The sequence below is a fragment of the Amblyraja radiata genome, chromosome 26, assembly GCF_010909765.2.
Source record: "Amblyraja radiata isolate CabotCenter1 chromosome 26, sAmbRad1.1.pri, whole genome shotgun sequence".
Lineage (NCBI taxonomy): Eukaryota > Metazoa > Chordata > Chondrichthyes > Rajiformes > Rajidae > Amblyraja > Amblyraja radiata.
In genome coordinates, this window is record NC_045981.1 from 29909910 (window position 1) to 29929454 (window position 19545).

At 42.8% G+C, this 19545-nt stretch overlaps 1 protein-coding gene across 11 annotated transcripts in view; it reads right to left on the reverse strand.

The window, feature by feature from the left end:
• rbfox3 (RNA binding fox-1 homolog 3) overlaps positions 1-19545 on the reverse strand; it is a 1262719-nt gene that overhangs the window by 451666 nt on the left and 791508 nt on the right. For 3 of the 11 annotated variants that reach the window (XM_033044593.1, XM_033044597.1, XM_033044595.1), the window contains exon 1: positions 18421-18860. The exons of 2 other annotated variants lie outside the window; for them this stretch is intronic. In XM_033044593.1, the coding sequence (XP_032900484.1) occupies positions 18421-18510 (90 nt within the window). In that variant the 5' untranslated portion in view covers positions 18511-18860. Of the gene's footprint in view, positions 1-18420; positions 18864-19545 lie in introns of those variants that run through there. 6 more of the 11 variants (XM_033044589.1, XM_033044590.1, XM_033044594.1 and 3 more) reach the window with 4 other exon arrangements.

The following is a 19545-nucleotide window of genomic DNA, read 5'->3' on the forward strand; positions in this document are numbered from 1 at the left end:
GTTGCAGTGAGATCTGACAGAAGTATGTCAAATTATTAGAGGCATAGATAGGATAGATAGTCAAAATATTTTTCACAGGATGGAAAGAATCAAATTCTAGAGGGCATAGCAACTGGGATGGGAATGGGTTTTGTGTCACAATTGCTAGCCTGAATAATATGATCAGACCTGCTAAGGTGCTTTGAGAATACAAAAGCATAACACAAATGGTAACAACTAGTCAGTCATACCTGCAGAATGAAATTGCAAGTATTGGAAAAGTCACTGAAACAACCTACTTTTACCATCTGCAAATTATTTCACTCATTATAAATGTGGAAAATGTAGGTTCCCAGGGAAATGTATTGATTGCAAGATACAGCATGGAAACAGGCCCTTCAGCCCACCGAGTCCATGCTGACTGTTCACAGTAATTCAATGTATAGGAAGGAACTGCAGATGCTGGATAACACTGAAGAAAGACACAAAATGCTGGAGTAACTCAGCGGGACAGGCAGCATCTCTGGAGAGAAGGAATGGATGACGTTTCGGGTTGAAACTCTTCTTCAGTCTGAAGAAGGGTCTCGACCCTAAACATCACCCATTCCTTCTTTCCAGAGATGCAGCCTGTCCCGCTGAGTGACTCCAGCATTTTGTGTTTTCCTTCACGCTAGTTCCCTGCCATCCCACTTGTGTATTAACTCCCCACATACCAGAGGAAAGTTACAGAAGCCAATTAACCTACAAACCCGCACCTCTTTGGGATGTGGGAGGAAACAGGAGCATCTGGAGAAAACAGCGCAATCACTGAGAATATGTAAACTCCACACAGACAGCACCCAAGGTCTGGATCGAACCAAAGTGTCTTGCGCTGTGAAGCAGCAGCTCTACCAGCTGCGCTGCTGTGCTGCCCAGGATGGGTGTGGAAGAAACATTTTCTGTCTATATCTGAGGGGCACTGTTAAAAAATGGGTAATCCGTATAAGATATTTAAGGCAAACTCTTTTTTTCCTCTCAAAGGGCTATGAGCCTTTGGCATTCTCTGCCTCAACAATGAATGAAACAGAGACAAAAGAAACTGCAGACGCTAGAATCTTGAGAAAAATCCAAGTCTAAACCTAGACAAAGGTATTTTTAAAGTGCGGAGTGATAGGTTCTTGATTAGTGAGGGAGTCACAGGTTACAGCGAGAAGACAGGAGAATGGGTTTGAGGGAAATATAGATCAGCCATGATTGAACGGCGGTAAACTCGATGGGCCAAATGCCCCAATTCTGCTCGTATTACTTACATTTTAAATGTTACAATCAAATCTGTTAGCAAATAGGGTGATATGTAGGTATGCAATGTGAAATATTTCCAATGTAAAAATAATGTGGTTAGTTTGTACTGGAGATGCAGTACAAAATGGCTGCAGTCAGTATCCTGTGTACCTAAGCCAGATGGAAATGAAGCTTTATTACTATCTGACCACGGTTGCAGGCATCTGCTGCAGATCTCCATTAGAAAGCCCATTGACAGACTGGACTGCAATATCGGGCTGTGGCTTGACATTCCAAAATGTAATCATATTTATTGCGCACTGGTCTGTTTTTCTTGATATCAAGTGCATGCCATATGGTTCTCTTAAATCTAACTAAGACTAGTGTAAGACTATAAACTGCTTGTAGCTTTATAGGACTTTACTTAAGCTGCACATGAAGTATTGCGTGCAGTTCTGGTCGCCCCATCACAGGAAGGATGTGGAGGCTTTGGAGAGGGTGCTGAGGAGGTTTACCAGAATGATGCTTGGACTAGAGTGTATTAGAAACATAAAAACATAGAAAAATAGGTGCAGGAGCAGGGCCATTCTAGCCAGCACCGCCATTCAATATGATCATGGCTGATCATGTAAAATCAGTACCCCGTTCCTGCTTTTTCCCCCCATATCCCTTGATTCCTTTAGCCCTAAGAGCTAAATCTAACTCTCTCTTGAAAACTCATGGATAAGCTCCAGGGAAAGTTTGGACAGACTTGTGTTGTTTTCTCGGGAACAATGGTGGTTGCGGGGAGACCTGATAAAGGTAGGTGGTATTATGAAAGGCGTAGATAGTCAGGACTTTTTTTCCCAGGATAGAAATATCAAATACTAGAGGGCATAGTGTTAAAGTGTGAGGGACAAAGTTTAAAGGAGATGTGTGGGGCAGGTTTTCTGCACAGAGGGTGATGAGTGCCTGGAACATGCTACCTGGGGTGGTGGTCGAGGCAGATACGATTGTGTCATTTAAGAGACTTTTGAATAAGCACAAGGATATGCAGGAAATATGGGCAGCCTGAGAAATTGGGCTTGGCATCATGTTCGGCACAGACATTGTTGGCCAAAGGGCCAGTTCTTGTGCTGCACTCTTCTGCTGTCCTTTATGATGAAAATCCTACTTGACAAATGCTTGTTGTCAAAGCTCCTGAACACAACCCAAGAGACACTTCATCATGAACACCTGAAGGTAGTATCCCTGACCATTCATTCAGTAGAAATGGTTGAATCTCTAATTTTCTCAATATCTATAAATGACATTTTCAGAGGTATCTGGGTCTTAAGTTTGAAGTCCACCACCCTGTCCATTCCTAGGTCCAGTTTCATGGAGCCCTCCAGTAAATCTCATCAATGTTGGCACACTCACTGAGATGTAGGCTCTTGACCTGCTCAATTTAATTCAAAATCATTTACGAGTCTGTGCTTTCATTTTTAAAGTTCAAAGTAAATGTTTGATCAAAGAAGCTTTGGAGATACAGTGCGGAAACAGGCCCTTCAGCCCATTGAGTCCACGCCGACCAGCGATCACCCTGTACATTACCGCTATCCTACACACTAGGGACAATTTCCAATTTCACCGAGGCCAATTAGCCTTCAAACCCGTACGTCTTTGGAATGTGGGTGGAAACCAGAGCACCTGGAGAAAACCCACGCGATCACAGGGACAAGGTACAAACTCCACACAGACAGCCCCTAGTCAGGATCGAACCTGGGTCTCTGGCACTGTGAGGCAGCAGCTCTACTGCTGTGGCACACTGCCGCCCCAGAATTTCATATTGGCCTTGTATAATATCTCACCAATTCATCTCCATGATATTAAAAAATAGCTTGAAACCCGTTTACTGGATTGGGTGAGGACAGATTAAAAAAAAAAAACATAAAGATCCAAAAATATACTTATGCTAAGTCTTAGGTTTTAACTTTAAGTGATTAGACTTTGACAAAATGCACTTTCCATAATTACTCTTGTTCAAAACAGTAACATGTGGTCCATGTCTGGGTAGCGCAGGAACTCATTGGGGTCTCCCTGAAGGCTTAATGGCACTGTGTCAAAACGGCTGGATGTCTGATTCTCTCAAATGGGAAGGAGAAAGCCCATCAGGCCAAACCCTTTGCAGTGGAGATGTCACAGGAGTGATCTCTGAATGCCATACCCCTGGGTCCAAGAGGATAATTGGTTGATATGATCTGATTGATTAATGTTTAATTTTCTCACTCACTGTTTACACTGATTAAATCAATGCTCTACATTTTAATGAAAAAATAGTATTTAAAAGGAGAGGAAATTGGAAGCTAAAATTATTATTGCCCATTTTCTGACAGTGTAGAATTAATTTATGTCAAAAATGTCAATTAAAAAAAGGCAGGGACTGCCAAATTTAAATTAAATTTCAGCTGGTTGCTAACATGTCAAAAAAGGTCTTAAATAAAACGATATTTTACCCACCCTAAATCTATGGCAAGCTTGGTTAACACTGCCATTGATATAAAAGTATACTTGATGAAATCTATTTTCCCATAATTTTATGATATTTATTTATCATTTGGAATTGTAGGCACAAAATAACACAAAATGCTGGAGTAACTCAGTGGGTCAGGCAGCATCTCTAGAGAACATGGATAGGTGATGCTAAGAGCCGGGACCCTTCTTCAGACAGTCCCAAAACTGCACCTATCCATGTTCTCCAAAGTTGCTGCCTGACCCGCTGAGTTACTCCAGCAGTTTGCGCTTTTTATTTGGAATTGCGAGTCGGATATCCATGGAATATCAAACAAGTTGCAGGATATTTTTTGGGAAGATGGGTTAGTTGATAACAATGTCTCCATGGTACTATTTCACTGCTCTTCACACTTCTCTAAAAAAAGGCACAAAGTGCTGGAGTAACTCAGCGGGACAGGCAGCATCTCTGGAGAACATGGATAGGTGATGTTTTTGGTCAGGACCTTGCCCAAAGACTGTCCCGACCCCGGACGTCATCTATCCACGTTCTCCAGAGAAGCTGCCTGTCCCGCTGGGTGACTCCAGCACTTTGTGTCTTTGTTTTTGTCAACCTGCAGCTGCAGTTCCTTGTATCTCCTCTCCGCTTTTCTCTGCTCCTCTCCAAAGCTGTACGAGTACTTCACACTGCGGGCTTGGCCAACCGAACGTATGCCGGCGGGGGGGGTGGGGTGGAGGCAGCAATGTAAAACTCAGACGGAGATGAGCTTGGACTGCAGATGGAATGACAATCGAGGTTCAGCTGCAAGGGGTCAGCGCGATGAAGGCTCGAAGACGGGTGCTGGCAATTTGATTTTCGAGTCTATTTGTAGTCTGGTTGAGCAATTATGGAGCAATTGTTTGCAAGTACCCACTGATGCACCAGCATCGTTCACAACCAATTGACCACGGTTTCCGGTTTTACTGGTGTTTGACAGCTGTAATCAAGTTGATCTGTTCTCTCTTAAGGTTTCACATCTCGCAGAAAGTGAACATGTCATTGAAAACTACTGAAGAATGACATACCGAGAAAGAATTGGAAAAAAATCCATTGTGGACCAGCCAGCCCTAAAGTATGTGCACTATCATCTCATTCACTTGCAAACCTACAGGGACTCTCCGCTTCAGTAACCTTTCTTGGTAACTTATAGCTCAAGTCTTGTCTATCCCCTGTGTTAAAATGTTCCCACAGTTACTTCCCAACTTTAAAATTTAATTAGAATTTCAGTGTGTACATCAGGGTGAGGTGTCCGCTGGGATATCGCGGATTCTTCATTCAAAAGCCAGATACAATATGAATAAACTGCTAATACTTTGCGAACCAAAGTTCAGAAAGGCATTGCCAGAGTGAGGCCACATGCAAACTGGAAGAACTACACCTGATGTTCCACTTGGGTAGCTTACAACCCAATGGTAAACACATTAAATTCTACAATTTTAGATAATATAATAAGTAACAACAATCCTTTCCCATCCATCCGTGTCCTGATTTTACATTCCATGCTTTTTCTCTCCTTATTTTTTTTTAGTTTGGTTCAGAGATACAGCGTGGAAACAGGCCCATCGGCCCACCGAGTCCTCGCCGACCAACGATCCCCACACACTAACACTATCCTACACACACTAGGGACAATTTACATTTATTCCAAGCCAATTAACCCACAAACCTGTATGTTTTTGGAGTGTAACGGAAACTGGGGATCTTGGAGAAAACCAGGGCCGGATTTAGATGAAGAGAGGCCCCTCTCAATCCCCCACCCCCATGACGAGAGGAAGATGGAAGAGTCCACCAGATTGACACCGATGTGGAGCCGAGTATTGCTGATGAGATAAGGGCTGGAAAGCTGCGCTTTTTATTAATTGCCAGTGCTAGTGTCGAGTTATTGGCTTAAAACACTATTATTCTGAAATGGAGGGCAAGGAAAATTATTGACAGCATGTGTAAGAAAGGCCTATGACAGTGTCAAAAATATTATACACCAGGCCCGTACAAAGCTTTTCAAAAAGGGGGGTGGCATGGCAGGATTACAAAAATGTAATGTGAAATAAGTGCATGCAGAGCATATTACAAGCGTGAAGCTCAAAGACCCTGGTGGCCGGAGTCCAGGGCCCTTAAGCAGGCCCTGGAAACTCTGGGATTGTACTTGCTCTCTGGTGCATTCTGGGCCTTATTTTGGAGCATTTTTGCACCAAATTTATGACCAATATTTCAGAAATAATTTTGGTTGAGTCAAGAGTAATGAGTGGTTGGAATCCACCTACCATGTGCCATCATTTGTCCAGCCCCATCGCCTCTCTTCCAGCTTTCTCCCCCACGCTACAATCAGTCTGAAGAAGGGTCTCGACCCGAGAGCTCGCCTATTCATGTTCTCCTGAGATGCTGCCTGACCCGCTGTGTTACTGCTTCACTTTTTGTCTTTTTTGGTAAACTGGCATCTGCAGTTCCGAAAGACAATTCTATTGATTCAGGGTGATGTCGCTTTTTTATCCTTTAGGTCTCTCTAAATAAAATTGGCAATTTATGCCAAATTGAAGGTTTTGTCTTCATTAGACTAAACATGTATTACATGTAAAATATGCAGAACAGTCACAGAGAATCAATCTTCCATTTATTAGCCAATTTGGTTCTGAAACCAAATCACAGAGCTATTAAGGCAATGTTTGAAACAACTTTACCCAATTAATAAACTAACTTTTCTCTTCTTTTACTCCAGAGCGAATGATCAATATTGGCATTCTGCATTATCCTGAAATCATCAATTAGATTTCTTTTTTAGTTTTCAAACTCCCAACTTATTTAATGTTGTTACTTCTTTGCTATCAAATATGCAGACCAGTGAGGTGTAAATAAGATGCAAAGATTCCAAAATGGGATATCTATCACATAAAAAAAGTGGACAAGGTCCCATGGGAACATTGTGGCCAAATGCAAGTTTAATTGCAAGTGGGCACAGAGAAATAGAAAGGAGATACAAGGAACTGCAGATGCTGGAACCTTGAGCAAAACAAAAAAATGCTGGAGGAACTCAGCATGTCAGGCATCATCTGTGGAGGTAATGGACAGATGGCATTTTGGTTCAGGGCCATTCTTCAATTACATCATTCTGAAGAAGTGTCCTGACCCAAAATGTCATCTGTCCATTCCCTCCACAGATGCTGCCTGACCTGATGAATTCCTCCTCCACTTTGTCTGCAGACAAATTGACTTTTTTTAATAGGCATAGAAACATAGAAAATAGGTGGAGTAGGCCATTCGAGCCAGCACCGCTATTCAATATGATCAGTACCCCATTCCTGCTTTCTCCCCTATATCCCTTGATTTCGTTAACCCCAAGAGCTATACCTAACTCTCTCTTGAATACACGTACCAACATTGTCAAATGTTATTGTTCAGAGGGATTTTGATATGAGGGTTCTTGAATGCAGAAAATGGAAATTAACAAACAGGCAATGCAAACAATTAGGCAGGAATATGTCATGTTAGTCTATATTGCAAGACACTTGGATGGCATAAGGAAGTCTTACTACAAGGACTGAGAATGTTTGTGATTCTCTGGCACGGTGGGCTGTGGATAGTCATCGCGGTTAGCCAAGAATGAAAGCAATTAGAGTCATAGAGTAATTCAGCAGAGAAACAGTTCCTTCAGCCCGACTCATCTTGGTTCTTGGTTTCTTGGTCCTCCAAAATATTCCAAATGCAATTTAAACTGGAGGTGGTGAAGGGAGGGCTTAAGCCAGAAAGGGTTATTGGGAAGAAAGAGCTACTTTAAATTTAGTTGCATCTGGTTGGGTAACTATAGTAGGGTGAAGATTATTCCATGCTTTAATTGTGCGGGGGAAGAACGAATTGCTGTACACATCTATCTTTGTAACTGGGATCACAAATTGCATCGAATGCCCTCGTATGCTCCTAATTGGTTTGGGTTTGGTGTAGGTCTTGTAATCTATGTCGAGCTGACCATTTAACATTTTGTAAAAACAGGTCAAACGGTGAGCTTCATGTCTGTCTTGGAGTGGGTTCCACCGCAGAGAATTCAGAAGTTTGGTGACACTCGCATCTCTCTCATAGGTGTTAGTAACAAATCGAGCTGCCTGTCTTTGGACACGTTCGATGGAAGAAATGTTTTTATTTGTGTATGGGTCCCATGCTGCAACTGCGTAGTCCAAATGAGGTCTAACGAGGGTGAAGTATAGCTTCTCCATGACAGAAGTTGAACATGCTGACCAAGATGCCCCATCTACACTTGTCCTATTTGCTTGCAAAGATAGACACACAATGCTAAAATAACTCAGCAGGTCAGGCAGCATCTCTGGAGAAAATAGATAAATGACATTACAGGTTGGGGTCCTTCTTCAGACTGACTGGACCCTTTTGTCTGCGTTTGGCCCAAATCCCTCTCAACCTCTCAACCTTTCCTATCAATGTACCTGTCCAAATGTGTTTTTTTTGTGTTGTTATAGTACCTGCCTCAACGGCCTCCCCTGGCAGCTCATTCCATATACCCACCCCCCTCTGGGTGAGAACATTGTCCCCTCACATCTTAAACCTATGTGCTCTGGTTCTTGATTTCACTGCCCTGTGAAAAAGACTGTGCTTTCACCCTGTATATTTCCCTCTTGATTCTATACATCTTTATAAGATTACACCTCAGTCTTCTGCTCTGCAAGGAATAAAGTCCCAGCCTGCCCAGCCTCTCCCAGTCGCTCAGGCACTTGGGTCCTGGCAACAACCTTGCATCAAGGCATCTTTCCTCTAGCAGGGTGACCAAAACTGATCACAATACTTCTGTTGTATTGGTCTGTGCTGCCATATTTACAAACATCATAGCATCAGTGAAATCGGGATCCCATTAAATCTTTTCCCTCTCACCTCAATTCTGTGCTCTCTTTCGTTCACCACTAGGGGTGCCGTATGATGGCAGCCTCTGCCTGCCTACAGTCTGTCTGTTTTTCCATCTTTTTGTTATTTTTAGTCTGTGTAAAAAAGTATGTTTTGGAGATTTCTTAGTATTTTTGTGCCGGGGAAGTGGGGAGGGTAAGGGGGAAACCGTTTCTCAGTCACTTCCTGGCGAGGATGCGACTATTCTCCGAGCCGCGTCTTCGCCCCCCCTCGCGGCCTGCCAACTGGATTGGTGCGGCCTTTCCTGCCGGAGACCGACCAGAGCTTCAGCGGCGGCGCAGCACTGGATTCATCGCGGAGAGGGCGTTGCCTTACATGGGGTCGCTGTTTGAAGCTCCGTAGCGTTGGGCCTGCTGCTTCAACATCGTGGAGCTGTGGTTTGCGGAGCTTCCAGCCGCCAGGCACTGACTTCAACATTGCGGAGTCCTGGGATCCCTTTGTCGAGGGCCGCAGTTATGAATCTCCGCCCAGCTCGGCCTGTGGACTTCGGGAGACGCGGTCCCCGGTAAGAAGTGGCCAATTCAGGTCCAAGCCGCAGAGAATGTTCTTCCGTTCCGACATCGGAGTTCCATCATCCCGGCGAGAGGGCCTGAACATCAGGTCGTCGTAGCGGCGACTGCGGAGGGCTCGGGAGGCCCCGACCACGGGTGAACAACAAAGAGGGGGATGACTGAACTTTGGTGCCTTCCCTCACAGTGGGAAATGTTGCTTCCGCTGTGTGAGGATGTTTATATTAAAGTCTATCAAGTGTTGTGTACGTTTTTTTTCGTATGCCTGTATGGTAATCTAAATTTCACTGTACCAATTGCTGCATGTGGCAACAAATGTGAACTTGAACTTGAACTTGAACTTGTTCTGGATTCTCTTGCCCTGTGGAGAAAATAAAACTCCCCTCATGTTTTGATACACCTCTGTCATCATCCCTCAGCCTCCTGGTAATGTTGTATGTTACCTCACTTAAACATAATGATGAGCTGGTTGGGAAAGTGTTGAGTTCCAGAGCTAACATTTCTGAAACATTAGGACATGTCCAATAGACACTAATGGCTCCCACCAGCTGTGTTGATTCCAATTTCCTCAGTCTTCCCCACAAAAGTTACATCCGAGTATTCTCTGTACAATCTGAAAGATGACAAGGTCCTGGGGTTGATGAAGAGTGCTGCCTGAAATGCCGATATTTTCACATCTATCTAAATATTTTCTTGACAGCTGCAATACAGGTCTTCACTGTCATGTTAGGCCTCAAACTGAACTGGCAGATTAGTTTCCGAGGGATCGGGAAAGCAGTCTGTGGAATGAACACGTGGAGAAATATCCTGTCTTTCAATAATGTAGTAATCATCGTGAACCCTAGTAATGCAGCGGAGCAGTCTTTATATTGTTCACTGTCTTTGGCCCTCTGATTAATGAAGGAAGTGCACTGTACAACCTGCCCTTCACCATAACACAGTTTGCAGATAACTCCTGTAGGGAGTATTATAGAGAGGGGTTAGTGTATTGATACATGCTCCGCGGTACAAATCATTGTGAAGCAATGGACAATTACTTGCTGCATGGCCAAATGCCTGAAAGCAGCCATGTGTGGTTTTCTGTGAAAAGGACTGACTGCATGGTATTATTCAGGTCACAGCAAACCCTAAACAGCACAGTATTTAACAGCACTTAAATGGTCTGTCAGCTGGGGTTTTTTTTTTTTACCCACATAGAAATCACTGCACTTCAAAATCAGTTGCTTGCAACATTCAATAAAAGCAACATTTATAAAAAAGAAATAAATCTGAGTGGGTCCCGCGCAGCTAATTCAGCAAGACCTCCTGTGTGCTACGTGCACAGGCTGGAATCCTTTACATTATTCAGAGAGTGGTGAATCTGTGGAATTCATTGCTACAGGCGAATGTGGAGGTCAAGCCTATGGATATTTTTAAGGTGGAGGTCGACAGATTCTTGATTAGTACGGGTGTCAAGGGTTACGGGGAGAAGGCAGGAGAATGGGGTTGAGAGGGAAAGATAGATCAGCCACGATTGAATGGCAGAGTAGACTTGATGGGACGAATGGAGATGATAGATGCAAATAAAATTAGGATTGGCATAGATAGACAGTCAGAACCTTTTTCCCCCAGGGTGGAAATGTTAAAGGCACTAGAAGGCACAGCTTTAAGGTGAGAGGGGCAATGTTTAAAAGGGGATGTGAGGGGGCACAGATGGCAGAGAGTGCCTGGAATGCACTGCAAGGGTTTTTTTTTAACTGTAATTTTAAATGCTTCTATCATCTCCTTTAAACCTTGCCCCTTTCACATGAGAGCGATGTCCTCCAGTCTTTAACATTTCCATCCTGGGTCTGCCGTGTCCAATACCACCCTTCCAGACATAATAATGGCATTTGAGAGGATATGCATGGAACGGATCACGTGCGGGCAGAGAAGATTAGTTTAATTTGGCATCATATTGTGGGCTGAAGAGCCTGTTCCTTGTGCTGTGCTGTTCTGTTCAATGTTTGGGGAAGAAATGCTCTGGTTTGCCTGTGAAAAATTCATCTATCACATTATTTATCCCTTTGGTGGATTAGGGAGTCTATTAATTATGAAGCTTTAAAGTGTTTAATTAGAATGCATAATGTTTTATGTAAAGATTCCCGGGGGAAGCTTCCCCTGGATTTCCCTGTGGAAATGAACCACTGCTGTTTGTACCTTCAACATTCAGATTGTCCTTTCTGAGAATGAATCGTTTCCCCTGCAGTACAAATCTATCCAGGACTAAAGTTACAAAGCTCACGTTGTCACAGGCTTATAATCAGGGAGGTTTCAGAGCAGTAACCAGCTCTGGGGAGTTACCAGGGTATCTTTCTTGCCAGATTTTGCTGGTGACAAATTGCTCATGACTTCACGCCACTGACAGGATAGAGAGAAAGTTTACCAGTGGGATCAGGCAGCATCTCTGGAGAAAGAGGATAGGTGACATTTCACCTGGGTGAAACGTTTAAGGCGGAGATTGGCAGATTCTTGATTTGCTTTGGTGTCAGGGGTTCTAAGGAGAAGACACTTAGGATAGGGCTGAGAAGGAAAGAGATGATTAAAAGGCAGAGTAGACTTGATGGGCCGAATGGCCTAATTCTGCTCTTATAAGTTGTGAACATTTCAGGTCAGGACCCTTCTTGAGACCCCCGAAGAAGGGACCCGACTCGAATGTCACTAATCCTTGTTTTTTCTCCAGCGATGCTGCCTTCGCAGCTGAGTTACTCCAGCACGATGTGTCTACCTTTGCTATAAACCAGCGACTGCAGTTCTTTGTTTCTACATAGAGAGAGAGAGAGAGTTTGTGACTGAATAGATTCTGTTGGCTGCAACAGAGCAACCTTCTGGTTTAAAGGAAATCAAACAAAAATTGAAATAGTGATACTTGGGAAGGCTGAAAATCTTGATTTGGAACCACCCTCAGCTTGAACAGATAACGCTGCAAGACACTGCATATGCCTGGCAGTCTGGACGTGAAATACTGCCAGATCTAAATCAAATTATTTTGTCGATTTGAATCTGCATTTTATTTTGTTATTTTATTTTTGACCATAATGTGTTAATGAAAACGGACTGCCTTGGCAAACTGCATTAGAATTTGCTTCATGTATTTTGCCTTACATTATTGAAAGTTTCCTATACTAGTGCAGTGCTTCAGTTCATCTGCAGTCATTTCTCATTCAACCTTCCATCTCCATGCCATGCATATTTAAAGAGATGTCACTTCCATACAGGCATATATACTTCTCCTGTGCAAGCTGCACATCTGAGACTAACTTTACCTGCTACCCTGAATCATTCTTCAGGCCATTCTCAAAAAAGTCATTGCATTCTTTCCAAAACACTGCAATGAGCCTTTTCCCGAATCAACACTCACTTCATATAATCCACTTCTACATCCACACTGATGTGTAAAGTGAAATTCTCCAGCAGCCTAGTATTGGATAAACATAAGAAACATATGCTGTTCAAGTTTAAGATTGAGCATATCTTTGCAGTCCAAAATTAGTGCAGCAATGGTCAGATGACCAGGGAACAATTCTGTGGGGCCATAAAATCTCAGAGGATGGAAACCAAACACGGGTTTGGTCTGAGATAGTACAGTCATAGAGTCGTAGAGTGTTACAGCATGGAAACAGGCCCTTCGCCCACACCGGCCAACATATCCCATCTACACTGGTCCCACCTGCCTGCGTATGGCCCTTATCCCGCTAAACCAGTCCTATCCCATGAACCTGTCTAAATGTTTCTTAAACATTGTGATAGTACCTGCCTCAACAACTTCCTCCGGCAGCTCGTTCCACACACCTACCACCATTTGTGTGAAAAAGTTTCTCCTCGGGTTCTTGTTAAATCTTTACCCCCTCACCTTAAACCTATGTGCTCTGGTTCCTGTTTCCCTAATCTTGGCAAGAGACTCAGTGTGTTTACCCAATCTATTCCTTAACCTGTTTTTTTCCCCCCGCAGATGCTAGCTGGAATGCTGAGCATTTCCACCGTTTCCTTTTATTGCACAGGAAGTATCTATATCAATCAATGTGTTAATAATGTAATCCCATTGAACAGCAGAGTCACGTGGTCTGTTTCCATCTTAATGTAACAGTTTGACGGACATTGCAACAGATATGTAAATGCAGGAGTGCTGTCTTCCAAATAAACCTCCCCCTCTTATGGACACATGATAACATTAGAGAAGGTGACTTAGAAGTACTTGTAAAGGAATTGGTATCTCATTTCTATGCATGTGGAAGTTCCAGTCAAATTAACGACATGTGCACATTTTGTAAACCCTCCCTCCCCATCTATGATTTAGGATCAGTTTAGTGATGCCACATTTTAGTGTTTTGAATGGTAACACTGATAGGAAGTCTTTAAAATAGTCTACATATTTCTTCATCTAAATTCACTATCCAGGGCTTTCTGTGTGTTCCTTGTGGTCAAATACAACTGGGAATTGCCAAAGCACGCAGAAATACAGAATATTTAATGATTAGCAGTATTTTCTGAATAAACTCATAAAGAAGCTCAAAGGATTATTTTTTGCGAGTAGCTATAGTAACCAAGGTTCGGCCCCTGGGCTTGTTTCATCATCTACATTCGACAAAATCTTGCTCGCTGTAAAAGTGTGATGGAAAGCAATTTTTATTTTACTAACTGCAGCATTTTCCAGCAACATAGCTACGGGGTTCTCCATCGATTGACCATGAGATATGCAAACCATTCCACAAGTGACCCCAGTTCACTGCCCGCGAGCGTGGAACTTCTGCACAGTCCGGTTAGGTCAGATCATCAGCATTATACTCTGGCTTGGATAGAGTGGATGAGGAGAGGATGTTTCCACTAGCGGGAGAGTCTAGGACTAGAGGCCAGAGCCTCAGAATTAAAGGACGTTCCTTTAGCAAGGAGACGAGGAGGAATTTCTTTATTCAGAGGGTGGTAAATCTGTGAAATTCTTTGCCACAGACGGCAAGTCAGTGGATATATTTAAGGCAGAGATAGATAGATTCTTGATTAGTACAGGTTTCGGAGGTTATGGAAGGCAGGAGAATGGGGTCAGGAGGGAGAGATAGATCAGCCATGATTGAATGGCAGAGTAGACTTGATGGGTCGAATGGCCTAATTCTGCTCCTATCACTTATGGTCTTATGATACCCCCTGTGCCTTTACAGACCAATACACAGCCTCACACACCAAAACACTGCTCTCAATTGTTTTCCTTCCTGTTTGAAGGATACTTTTGATAATTTATTTATGTTTTGCAATATTTTTATGAGCACTTATTTAATTAATGAAAGAAAATAAGAGTGCCCGTGCTTTTCTATGGAGGCAGTGCAGAATGGAGCATTATTAAGTGAAGCTGTCAAACATGTTCTATCGCTATAGGGTAATGAGTGCTGATGCATGTTTTCCTATTCAGTGCATGTTAGTCAGTGGTTGCCAGGGCATCTATCATGGTATCACGGGGGGCAGCGTTGTCAGGTACATATCCAGTAAATGGTCCAACACGTGGCTTCTGTACTTCCACTTTGAACACGTTATTAGTAGGGTCATAGAGCCATACAGCGTGGAAACAAGTCCTTCGGTCCAACTTGCCCACACCAACCAACATGCCCCATCTACACGAGTCCCACCTGCCTGCGTTTGGCCCATATCCCTCTGACCCTACCCTATCCATGTACCTGTCCAAATGCTTCTTAAATGGTGCAATAGTACTTGCCCCAACTACTTCCTTTGGCAGCTCGTTCCATACACCCACCACCCTTTGTGTAAGAAAGTTCGACTTTAGGTTCCTATGTAATGGCAAAGTAGGCTCAATGGGGTGAATGGCCTAATTCTGCTCTTGTAACTTAAGAACAAATCTTCTTGCACTCACCTTAAACCTACGTCCTCTGCTTCTCGATTCCCCTACTATGGGCAAAAGACTGTACGTTTACCTGATCTTTTCCTTTCATGATTTTGTATACCTCTATAAGACCACCCTCAATTGCCCTAGCCTGCCCAGCTTCCCCCAATAGCTCAGTCCCTAGAATTTGGCAAAATCCTGGTCAATCTTCTCTGAACCCTTACAAGCACTGGACAGGCATGGACCCAAATTAAATAAAATCTTATGCCTATCCTTGCATCTGAAACCTGCCCAAAGGCTCGGCGGGATCGGGAACTCACACGACGTCTCGTCGGAGGGCGTAACCGGGAGGGAGTTGGGGACGTCAGACGCTAGGAGTGTGCCAACAGGAGGGTGAACCGGGGTAATGACCAGCACCTTCAAAGTCAGCAGAGGAGAGGAGAGCGACATCAGTTTATGGGAACAGCTCGAGTACATTGAGTGCCCAAGCTGGCCAGACTTTGAATAATGGCGCCATAAATGGCGGCGCCCGCATGTGTAATCTAAGCAAAAATAATTTCACTGTGCAGTTGCATATGCGACAAATAAAGCACAATTGGACTATTGCACGGGCTGGGAACTGTCTGAATGGGGAAAGTGATAGATGCTGAAATCACCTTTATATGATCACAGATTCTCACAATAGCCTCCGTACCCCATTGCAGACATTGGACTTTGTCTCTGGAACTGATGCGCTACAATTCTGAGAATTGTATTCTGTATATCTTTCCCTTCACTTCAGCTATTGTACTTAGGTTTAGCTTGAGGATACAACAATGAAGAGTCAAGAGAGAGTCAATAGTGTTTTATTGTCATATGTCCCAGACAGAACAAGGAAATGCTTACTTGCAGTAGCACAACTGAATATGTAAACATACTATGCTGTAAACAATCTAATAAACAAATAAAATCTGCGTGGGTGTGTGTGTGTGTATATGTGTGTATGTATATATACATATTTGTATGTATAAATTAAAAATATCCAAACATATATATGTGTGCACACATATATGTATATATACATACTCACACACACACATACATAGAGTAGGGAAGATTCAAACAAGAGGACATGATTTGAGAATTAAGGGACAGAAGTTTAGTGGTAACATGAGGGGAAACTTATTTACTCAGAGAGTGGTAGCTGTGTGGAATGAGCTTCCAGTGGAAGTGGCGGAGGCAGGTTCGATTTTATCATTTAAAAATAAATTGGATAGGTATATGGATGGGAAAGGAATGCAGGGTTATGGTCTGAGTGCAGGTAGATGGGACTAGGTGAGAGTAAGTGTTCGTCACGGACTAGAAGGGCCGAGATGGCCTGTTTCTGAGCTGTAATTATCATATGGTTATATGATATATATACACACACACACACACACACACACACACACACACATAAAACCAATAATAGTGATAACCAGTGCTCACAGTAAATAACAGTGAAGATAGCCTTGCCAGCCTATTTATTGAAGATTATTTTTTGTTGTGGGTAATATCCAAAGTTATGTTTTGCCTTTGTTAACTATGTGTTAGATTTTGCATTCCAAGTGCTTTACATCGTTTGTATAGCTAAATGGCGTGTCATGTAGCAGAATGTGATTGACTGCACAGGAATAAGGTAACAGCTGTGTAAACAGTGGGGAGTGACATCCCAATGGCAATTCAATTGCACTCGAATAGAGGTTTGGACAAATAAAGGTATTAAAGATTAAAGTGCTCCATGTAGTTTCAGTGCTATCTTTACTTCAAACTAAATTGATCCTTTTGTGCCTGCTTCATTTTAGCTCAGCATCTAAACTGGTACTCCAGCATTTGTGCCTATCTTCGATATAAACCAGCATCTGCAGTTCCTTCCGATACAATAAACTTTCCATGTGACATCACCCCCCCCCCCACGCTATGAAATGCTTTATTGTTTTGACACATCATCTTTATTCTTCATCTTTCCTGCAAACCTTTGACGCTACTTTTGCATGCACACCGCTCTCTTTCCAGCGAGTCCAGAATCTCTTTCACTGGAACCTGCTCCAATCAATGCCCCACAACCGCTCAATATAACATAAATAATTTTGAAAGTGAGATTGGGGAGTGTGTTGACAGTGAAAATGGCAAGAGCGGCAACAAGAATGACAGTACTCTGCGCAAAACACCACACTCTGCCATAAAATACCATCCCATAGTGATCCCCTATCACTGAGCTTAACTATTTTCACAAGCAATAACTATTGCTAAAACACTGGCTTGCATTTGGGAGTTTTGGCCCTGTGGGGTACAGTGGGAAATGTTATAAACTGCAGACTAGTTCTATGATTGGTATTTTAATTTTTTTAATCTCTCTGTGTTTTCATACATTAAATTGAAAAGCTCGTAACATGCATAACTAAAACAACCTGTAAACAAAGAGAGGGGAATACTATGCACTTTAGACCTAGTGGACGCATTCCACATGGAAGGGTAAACATCCCCATCATTAGTGCCATCGTGATTTAAACAACTACCCCCAAACTCATTCAGCTATCAAACACGCTAGCAAGTGTTTTTAGGGGAAAGGCCGTTTTTTAAATTGTTAGTCAAGACTGAAAATAAACACATTTTTGCATCGAATCATGCTCATTAGCAATTCGCCAAATTTAATTCTTGGTGATTTATTATTGAAAATGAATATTTCAAAGCCTCGCTGAAGTTGCTGCATATTTAAGAAGAAGTGTGCTCGGGGTACAAAGGGTTAAGTAATGATGGAATGATGGCTTGGTATGGCATTGTGGAGAGAGAAAGATGGATGCAAACCCTGTCTAGAAACACTTAATTTATAGAAGAATTAAACTAGCTGAGCAGATGGAAGAAGATACATGAAGACACAAACTGCACCAGCCTTTCCATCCCAGACCATAAATTAGTCTGATAAATGGGAAATTTATGACCTTAAAATATCTACCATCACCTATCATTTCCCTGGAGCTGTCACAGCAATGCTATGAAATGCAATGGGAACTGCAGAACAAGGAGAGGAACTCGCACCGCACCAGAGGGTTCCTACTGGAAAAGCCCAGCGATTTGACAGCTCAGCTGCACAGATAAACACTGGAGTTCAGATCCACAGCCCATTCACAACATGGAGACCTGCTAGTGATTCCTGCTTAAAATAATCTACTCTCTCAGAACAACACAAAGCAAAAAACATCCCACATGAACCACGGGCAGGACCCAGACAGCCAGTCCTCTGTGTTGAAAGGTTGCGAAGGCAGATGGTGTGAATCTCTCCTCTCTCTCTCGCTGTCTTTTCAGCACCTTCCCTTACAGTCAGTGCTTCTAATGCAACACGCCGACCCTCTCATACATACGTAAAGCACGGACAAGACAAAAGAGCCTATTTCACTTACCTCCTGGAGAAAGAGGAAGGCTGGAGTACAGGGGATTGTGTGAGGGAGCATAGCGGAGTTGGACACCAAGATGCAGCCGGAGTTTGCCATAGATGCGAGACAGCGCGCCTGTGTGTGTGTGTGTGTGTTGTATATATGTATGTGTGTGTGTGTGTGTGTGTGTGTGTGTGGGTGTGTGTGTGTGTCTCCCGAGCTCTCTCACGCTCGATCTCCCTCGCAGAACTACTTAAACCGCATTAATAAAGTGCCGTTGAGCACTCTGTCCTTTAGCCGGCGGATCAATGCAGCGAATGCATGTATATTTAACGAGAATTAGGCAGGGGAATCCTCGTTCCGAAAACTGAGCGTTCGCGTTCGCGTTAACGCCAACGTGTTGCAGGGCTACACATTTCCCAAACAAACTGAAAGTCGGGATACTTCTTGAAAGCAACTGTTGAAAGTGTTAGTACACGTTGTTAGATAATGCAAGCAACGTTATGCATTTTGGACAACATTCAAAAATATGAACTTTAAGAATTTAGGGTTCGGCTCTGCACAAATCTCGCTTCATTGCCGTGCCTTATTTTTGCTGAACAGTCTCCGTGTGCTGCGCTGCGCTGCATTCAGTAAACACAAACGCTGGTTTATCTTGTTATCTATTTATTGGGATTATACCATTTGCAGATATTGCCAGAGTTCACTCAACAATCATTCGACCTACAAAGTGATTGTTATGGACACAAAGTGCTGGAGTAGCTCAGCGGGTCAGGCGGCATTGCAGCATCTGCACTTCCTTTCTCCACAAGTGATTGCTACACACATACACGCACACATACACACACACATATATATGCATATATATTATATACATACATTATATGTATATATATATATATATATATATATATGTATATATATATATATACACACACACACATACACATATATATATATATATATATATATATATATGCACACACAAACATATACACACATATTTACATACACATACATATATACACATATATATACATACACACATTTATATATACACACATATTTATATATACAGACATACATATACATACACACACACACACACACACACACACATATATATATATATGCACATATATATACACACAG